Source organism: Trifolium pratense, linkage group LG6 (assembly GCF_020283565.1).
Source record: "Trifolium pratense cultivar HEN17-A07 linkage group LG6, ARS_RC_1.1, whole genome shotgun sequence".
Taxonomy (NCBI): Eukaryota; Viridiplantae; Streptophyta; class Magnoliopsida; order Fabales; family Fabaceae; genus Trifolium; species Trifolium pratense.
Genome location: NC_060064.1, coordinates 23,128,002 through 23,137,157, shown reverse-complemented (window position 1 = coordinate 23,137,157; position 9,156 = coordinate 23,128,002). Strand labels below are relative to the sequence as shown.

The 9,156-nt window shown below is 33.0% G+C and overlaps 1 protein-coding gene across 1 annotated transcript; it reads left to right on the top strand.

The window, feature by feature from the left end:
• Positions 1 to 295: 295 nt before the first annotated feature.
• Positions 296 to 8,848, top strand: LOC123891317 (proteasome subunit alpha type-6-like). The gene is made up of 9 exons (XM_045941151.1): positions 296 to 562; positions 999 to 1,093; positions 1,181 to 1,262; positions 1,895 to 1,991; positions 2,448 to 2,506; positions 2,664 to 2,746; positions 4,333 to 4,428; positions 5,540 to 5,599; positions 8,453 to 8,848. Exons 1-9 carry the CDS (start codon positions 487 to 489, stop codon positions 8,543 to 8,545), a joined length of 741 nt encoding a protein of 246 aa, XP_045797107.1. The 5' UTR covers positions 296 to 486; the 3' UTR covers positions 8,546 to 8,848.
• The last annotated feature ends 308 nt before the right edge of the window (positions 8,849 to 9,156 follow it).

Below are 9,156 nucleotides of genomic sequence, written 5' to 3'. Positions count from 1 at the left end.
TGAACCAACTAATGGTTATTCAACAAGAAAAAAATTTAGTCACTAAACTACTTCAAAATAATATTGGCATCCACGTACTTTGATTGATTACTTAATTCTTTCATAAGCATTGATATCGCAGATTCCTCTCCAATTTACCCCAACAGAATGCATGATCAATCTTTTTCTCAATAATAATCTTAATTTCTCTATACCTAATAAACATCTTATATTCATAAAAAATAAAATAAAAACATTCATAAAAAAAATAAAAATAATCATCTTATTATTTTCAATACTTTCTTCCCTTGTACTCTTTTGTTAAGCAAACACGGTGTTAGTCGAGGTATTTTTTTTCTTTTCTTGAGCAAGAAGATGAGCTTCAAGAACAAATACACCCACACTCAACTCGTTTCTTCATTCTCTTCACAATCTCTTTCCGTCGACCACCGCAAGCACTGTCGCACCAAATTACCGAAAAGCCCTCGAGAAAAAGCAATCTGAAACATGAGTAGAGGAAGCGGAGGTGGATACGATCGTCACATCACTATTTTCTCCCCCGAGGGCCGTCTCTTTCAAGTCGGTATGTAACTTGTATCACTAATTCACGTCTTTCAACGGTGTCGTTTAATTAGGTCAATTGTAGTTTAGTTCTTCTCAATTTTGTTTTTCTTCTTCTAATTTTGTTTAATTAAATTAAATTTACTTAGGTATTGGTTTATCGAGCTAGGTTTGTCATTGTTTTTATCTGTTTATTTCAATCTTTTGGATTGCGCTTGATAAATTTAATTTATTTTTTATTTTTGAAACTGCCTAGTTAGTAGTTAGGAATTAGTATTGTTACATTTTTGTTGTGGGTGAGAATCGAACCCCTGATGTTAATCTGTGTTGTTAAAGCCGAATTTAAACAAATTGTTATAAGATACGCTATTTCGTATAGGATTTCGCTTGTTTTGATTGAGTGTGTAGTTTGTTAGGCTGTATTGTTCTGAGTTAGGGTTTTTGAATGTGTTCAACAGAGTATGCTTTCAAGGCTGTTAAGTCTGCTGGTAATACCTCGATTGGCGTAAGAGGAAAAGATTCGGTTTGTGTGGTTACTCAGAAAAAGGTTCCGGTGAGTAGAATAATTTGACTGTTAGGTTTTTTCTTTTAATGGTATGAGTATTTTAGCTGACCCGTCAGGTGGTAATGTTGAATGTAGGACAAGCTGTTGGACCAGACAAGTGTTACACATCTCTTTCCCATCACAAAGTATCTTGGTTTACTTGCCACCGGCATCACGGGTATGTTCATCATTGCATCTATATCTTTGTTTTAGATTTGTGAAATTGATTCAACACATTTTTCGGTCCTGTCACCCTGTGTATGTATGTTCTTTACTGCAACTGTTCATCATTACTTTGTTCTAGATTTGTGAAATTGATTTAACACATTTATATTAAAATCAGAAATTTGTAAGTACTCACTTTCTCTCATTCATCATTCTTTTATATTAATTTAATTTATTTAATTAAGATCATAATGGTGAGTTAGATGATGAAAATTTGTGCCACATCAGATAAAATGACACATCCGATGCCATCGTTTGTGTAACACTAGATGATGCCAACGACCAAAAATAATGTAATCTGACTTTGTAGGGAGGAAAACTAAAAGACAAATTTATAGTAATAAAAACCCAAATTCACTGTATTTGCAGAGACCAAATATATATTTAAACCTTTCGTCAAAAAAAAATAAAAAAATTTAAACCTATTGATATTCTTACTGCAGAGAATGCATATCTTTTGAACTATGATGTGATAAAATGTATTTGATTTCAACCACAGACAATGATAATGTTGATTTCCTGTGGGTTGACACGTTCATACATATATTTTGAACTAAAATATTTCTATTTCCCACTCCTTTTCAGCTGATGCCAGGACACTAGTTCAACAAGCAAGAAATGAAGCAGCTGAGTATCGCTTTAGATATGGATATGAGATGCCTGTGGATGTGCTGTCTAAATGGTAGGTGGTTCAGCTTTTAACATTATGCATACATGTGCTGCTATATTACTAGACTCTAGCTGCTTATGGCTCTCTTTCATGTCTTCCTTTAAAACTCATTATCTTAGAAAAAAGAGCAGAAGAATGAGTAGAAAATAAATAATTATTGCGAGATATCCTTGATACTATCATTATACAAAGGATTGAATAGTGAATACTAACCCTTAATTATAGGTCTATAAGACTTCTAACCCTAAATAAAAAGGAAAATCAAGAAACAAATAATGATAATAACTAGCAATATGGAATCTAATTCTAGAAGATAATTTAAAAAATTTAAGATTAGAAATTGATACTAGGAGATAAACTAACATAATAACAAATATATTATGAGATATTTCATATGTTCTAAATAGTTTTACAATTTGTTTATAATTTTTTTTTGTATCTGAAGTTTGTAACCTTATATGTTGACAGGATTGCAGACAAATCACAAGTCTATACTCAACATGCTTCTATGAGACCACTTGGAGTAGGTATGTGTTTATTTTCCTTTGAAGTGTTCACTGATGAACAACTTACACCTTGTTTGAAGGTTAAATACTTAATTTTATATGATATTAACTCAATTACTTATTGTCATTATTGATGTCATTTTCTCATTCTGTGATTTTAATCTATTGCGGTGCAAAGTTTCTATGGTATTGGGTATTGATGACGAATATGGGCCCCAACTTTACAAATGTGACCCTGCTGGTCATTACTTTGGTCACAAGGTACGTAGAAGATCATTTCTTACTTTGATTTTAGATTATTTGAGTTGTTTAATAGGAGAAGATGCAAAACTTGTTCGTAGTAATTTCAATTCCATAAATGTTTCTGATTTTTTATTCTTTATTAAATTCGGCTCTTCTAAAATGAGCACTTATTTAAGAGGGTAAAGTATTTCTTTATGAAAAAATTGACTGTTGTAATTTAAACACAGCCATTATTTGTTGTGATGTCAATGATTGATGTTTTTAATCAACAGTTGAGATTCACTCTCACTTTAAAGGAGCTTGGTTCTTCATCGATCTATTTCAATATTTTATGTATCGAAAGCTATCAAGTATAGACTGTAGTTATAAATTAATAGAGGAGGGGATTGACAAAAACTAAAGCAAGATGTTCTTTGTGAAAGTTGTGTATGAATCTATTCTTCTTTTATTCTATTATTATAAAGCACCCTAAAATTCTTCTTGGTGCTTACTAACATGATTATCGATAAGAAAGTAAGGAATTAAGTTATCATCCTAAAATACTATCTATATGTATAATTGTTATGACAACAACGCTCTACCTCTATGTATCTAGACCGAGAAGAAGGGATTTTATTAGGTAATAGTGGTGAAAAGGGACTACGTAAATGAAGAGAGGAAATATTGTTTATCTTTTATTAGAAAGGAATGTTGCTATTAGAGATTGTATAGTGCCCGGTGGTAGACGATGGATACAGTTAGGCAATCTAATATCTTGTCATTTTAAAATTATTTTAGTAGCCTTGGACTTATCATAAGTAGGTGATAAATTTGATTTAATAATTATCATCATAACATGGATACCAAGTTTTGGTGTAGCCAGTTTTTCATCCAATTTGTCCTTTATTTTTACTATTTTATCTATACCTTTATATAAAAGCGATACTAAGTTTTGGTATAGTCATTTTTTCTTTCAACTTTATGGTTCATTTAAAGTATTTTATTTATACTTTTGTCTTTTTTTACCCAATCAAACAACTGAGCTTTTTTACAAGTAACTGCATAAATTTTTTAACTTCCGTTTATTTTTTTTTTTGAAAAATTGTAACTTCCAGTATTTACCACTTAGAACTTGAAAGAAGGACATCAACAATGTTAGATGGTTAGTCATAATCATAGTTTTTGGAGAGAGGAGAAAAAATAATAACAGGGAAAGGAAAAAAAACAAGGGAAAAGAAGAGAGGAAGAGAATAAGATCTCTTTAGTGGGATTTAACTCCTAGTTTTATCGACAGGCTTTTACTGAAATTGATTAGGTCTTCCTATCTATAGATTTGATTGATTCTTTATTCAGTGGGTTTTGGTTTTGCCTATCCAATTTCTATTCTTCTCTTTTATAATTAATTTTTGGTGTGTTGCAGATGATAGGTAATGTTTGAGTGCCAACATAGTTGGGTTTCTTGCATTACAATGATGCTTCTGCATGCCATTTTTCCATTAAAAAACATGTTGTTTTCTTACTTTCTTTATCACTTTACGTGCCAATGATCGATTACCAATTACCATAACTATATGCACTTGCACTCAGAACTTGTCTATTTTTCTAAAATTCTATTATGTACTTAGGCCGCAAGTGCCGGATTGAAAGACCAAGAGGCCATCAATTTCTTGGAAAAGAGGATGAAGAATGACCCTTCGTTTACCTATGCGGAGACAGTTCAGGTAATATTTTTGCTTTGTTCAATTTTTCCCCACTCCCATTTTGCAAGCCAAATTTTGTTTGAAAGGTTAAATTGATGAACAGTACTGTTATGTTACTCTATTGCCTCGCTTGAGAGATTTACTGTCTTTCACTCAACTTTATTTTTGGTCTAAAAGGGGAGTCTACTATGTTATTGGATTATATGAATACTCCATATTTTTTTGTTGGTTACTACTTATTCCCGCTTGTTGGTTACTACTTATTCCCGCCGCTGCTAATCAAGTATCCTATAATAGGCTTTTCCTTGTTTGGTCTAGACTTATCTGCAGATATGTACTATAGTAACAAAGTGAAAGATAGCCAGTTAGTTACAGTTATTCAATGCGGTGGTTACTTATAGTTAGAGTCTTTATCTATAGGAGAGATTCTACTCTTTGTAAAGTTCTGATTACAAATTTATAGTTTCATATTAGTTTTCTTTTTACTCTTCACCATATTCAAAATATGGTACCTAGAGTCTGATTTGGTTTCAAAAGGCCTCAGATATTTTTTATCTCCACTTCCTCTTTCACCACATTCTATAGTGACAAGTGCTGCAATTCATGTTCTGCTTCTTGATTTGGGATCACTGATGGATTCTTCTACTACAGTAACACCCTTGCTGGAAGCTTTGGTTACACTCTCACACACTATTTCATTAACAATCAATTTCTTTATCATAATTTCTTCCTTTTCTGGAAACTCTTATAAATTTTCTCGATAACTATTTACTATGCTATTATAATATATTCTACCATTATGATTATTAATCTGCATTACAATTATTTGAAAAAAATATTGGATGTATGTGGATGGTGAAGATTGGCCATATTTAGTAAAAGGCGAGAAGTTGGCAAAAATACTGAAATGTGATATTTATTGTATTTCTGAGTGCTAAATCTGTCAGATAATGTAGTAAAACCAAACCTCCGATATTCATTGGATCTTTCAGGGTTTTGCTAAAAGCAATATTGTCATTGAAGACAGTACAAACTTATTGTAAATATATATTGTTTATAAATTTTGTTAAACAGTCATCTGAATACGCTTTTAAGGTTCTAACTCTACGATTTCCATGCTTTTTTTATTCAGACTGCCATTTCTGCCTTGCAATCAGTTCTTCAAGAGGATTTTAAGGCCACTGAGATTGAGGTAAAATTTAGTAAAACCTTTTTTTTTTTCCCCTATTAAGGATTTCATTCTTGTTTCCTCCTTGAAGGTGCCAAAACATTACCTTGCCTTTAATTTTGAAGATTATATGTAACTGTACTCGTATTGTTGTCATCTAACAATTAGGCCTGGAGTTTTGTCTTCCTGTCCAGTATTTTCCATTTAAAACCCTCTTTTCAGCATTATATAATAATATATCGTTATCTTTTCTCGCTTTTCTTTTCATGTCACTCAACTCAGGCTAGAATAGTTATTTTACTATCATGAATCCATTAGTTGACTCTTAATATGACGAATATATAACAGTCTTTTATCTGATTTCTGTTCCTGTCATATTTCCAGTTTTATAGCTCATGTTTATGTGAGTGATTAATAACCAAAACATATATTGATAATCAATAGGTTCTTGGAGCTTTGCATTGTAATATTGGTTGTGATGTAGGAGGATTTCTTCAGTATTTTATTATTTTAGCTATATTTAGTTTTATTATATTTTAGGCAGATTTCTTATTTTTATATTTCACCTAGATTAGTTATTTTTATATTTTAGGTAGATTTGTTATTTTTATTTAGCTAGGTTTGTTATTTTTATTTTTACAATCTTTTAGAAGATTTGTTATTTTTATTTTTCACCACTATTTAAACCAAACTATTGTAGCCTTGAAAGGCAACTTTTTGATTGAATAAAATATAGAGTTTTCTCTTAAATTTGGTGGATTCCAAATTACTCCTTCTGGTGGATTCCGGAAGTCTAGTGGATTCTAGATTAGTTACTCTTTCGGTGGACTCCGAAACCCTATTTTGACAAGTTTGTGTTTGCGGCTTGTCTTTATCCATTAGGTTTAGCGTTTTGCTAACCTAGCGCTTCCGTACTGCGTCAGTTGGTATCAGAGCAGGTTTCCCCTGTTCTTTCGTGAAGTGATCAGATGGGAGATCAACCGGTGACGAAAACAGAGTTTGATGGTGCCATAGCGGGTTTAACCGGGGCCATCACCGCTCTGACAACACAGATGACGACGTTATCCAACAACGTTAACAACAACAGAATCAATCCGAATAGGGGAGGAGAACGAATTCCGGTTATTAGGGTTCGTAATAACAACCAAACTATTGTTACCTACATAAAATCAGAACATACGCGTGGTGAATCTGATTTGGAATACTATGAGCGTAGATACTACAAAAGGTTGAAGGATGATTACTACACGTTTAAAATCTCTGATTCGACATATCGTTGTCCGTTTTGTTGCAACAAAGATTACTCCTTGTCCGACCTTTTGAGACATGCTTACAGAATGTCAGGTAACTTGCGTAAGACGATTAAAGATATTGCTAAACATTCTGTTTTGATAACGTATATTAATTGGTATGTTAAGGTTAAATTCGATGAAGCATGGAGCCTCATCAATAATTCCAACAACAACAATCATGCCAACAATTTTCAACTACGTCACATAGCTAATGAAACCCTAGATGATAACCAACCATCTCATCCCGAGAAACTTGACGATTCTGCTGATAAATCCAAACCGAAAGAAACTGAAGTAGTTGTTGAACCAGATGTTTCAGTTGAAGGTGAAGAATCCAAAGATGAAAATAAAGAGGCCGATGAAGTCGAGCAAGTTCACGATGTTATTAGAGATTCCCAACACGATGAAGTCGTGGATTTTGAAATCGATAACACCAAATCAGCTATGGTTTCAAACGTCATCAATCCCAATGTGCAATCTGCTCCTTTAATCTGTGTCCAAACAGAGGCGACGCCAGTCACAGATTGCATAGTACCAGCGTCTAAATATCACAATGAATCAATGGTTGCGTTTGAAAGGATCATGGATGCAGCAACCGAGACTCAAATAAGTGAGAATGAGCCACTTGAAGTTGATACTTGGAGTTCTCAAACTTCCCTCATTCAGCACCATTATTATTACCTAATTAGTGAACTTGATGTTAGTGACACTAACTCATACATGTTAACTAAGGTGGGTCAAACATCCTTCTGTGATAAATTTCCAACTTTGTATGCCATCTTTGAGGAATGGGACCCCGGTGGTAATTTGGATGTGTTGGCACAAGACGGGTCCTCTCACTTCACTCAATGGGATCCAGGAGGGTGGTCTCTTGTTCATTGGAGGAATCAACTTGCAAGGGAAGCTCCTTATCAAGATGAGAACTCGGGGTCGAGTTCTTTTGAGGTAGAGGAGACTGATGTAGGAGGATTTCTTCAGTATTTTATTATTTTAGCTATATTTAGTTTTATTATATTTTAGGCAGATTTCTTATTTTTATATTTCACCTAGATTAGTTATTTTTATATTTTAGGTAGATTTGTTATTTTTATTTAGCTAGGTTTGTTATTTTTATTTTTACAATCTTTTAGAAGATTTGTTATTTTTATTTTTCACCACTATTTAAACCAAACTATTGTAGCCTTGAAAGGCAACTTTTTGATTGAATAAAATATAGAGTTTTCTCTTAAATTTGGTGGATTCCAAATTACTCCTTCTGGTGGATTCCGGAAGTCTAGTGGATTCTAGATTAGTTACTCTTTCGGTGGACTCCGAAACCCTATTTTGACAAGTTTGTGTTTGCGGCTTGTCTTTATCCATTAGGTTTAGCGTTTTGCTAACCTAGCGCTTCCGTACTGCGTCAGGTTGTTCCAGAATATTATTTCGCGATTTTTTGAAACTTCGTGTTTCCTGTGATATAGATCAGATTGATGGCATTTTTGTTCTAAATTTATTGGTTAAGGAATTAATTTTTCTTATGCTTGCTATCCAACAAATACTTTCTCATAATGATTTGATGCAAATGGTGGTATTTTGCGTTTTCTAGGTTGGAGTTGTGCAGATGGATAATCCAGAATTTAGAGTTCTGTCCACCGAGGAAGTTGATGAACACTTGACTTCAATAAGCGAGCGTGATTGAGTTCTCCAGACTTTTTCAGTTTAGATTAAGCAATTACCTGTTGTGTGGGATCATTCAATTGATTTTGTTATGATATTTGAATGTATCTAGTTGCCAAAAGATGACGTTGAAGATTATATTTACTATTATTACAAGTTGGAGCTTAACCATTGTATGATTCATATGTTGGCAATTACACTCTGCTTGAGTTGAACACATAGACAAGGGTCCGCTAAATCGGAGAAAAATCGCTTTGAACCGGTGAGAACCGGGAAAACTGGTGAACCGGAAAAACCAGCCGGTTCTCTCCCATTTAAAAAAATAAACTGAAATTTCATTTTATTTTATTTTTACCATTCCTGTATTTTCGTACCTGTTTAGTGAAGATGAAGAAAGAAATCTTGAAAACTTTTTTTTTCTCTCCTTTTCCCCCAAATATTACTACCTATGACAGTCCTCCTATATTTTGATTTGTTCCTTCATTCTATTAGTTTTTGGACAAACTCTTAAGTAAATGAATTCCCACAATCAATCCTATTTTTTTTCAATGAAATGATAAAGACAAACTCTAGACACAGAAAAATGGAAGTTGAAAAAGTAAGAGAGATGGATGCGAAGGTTGAGTTTTTCTT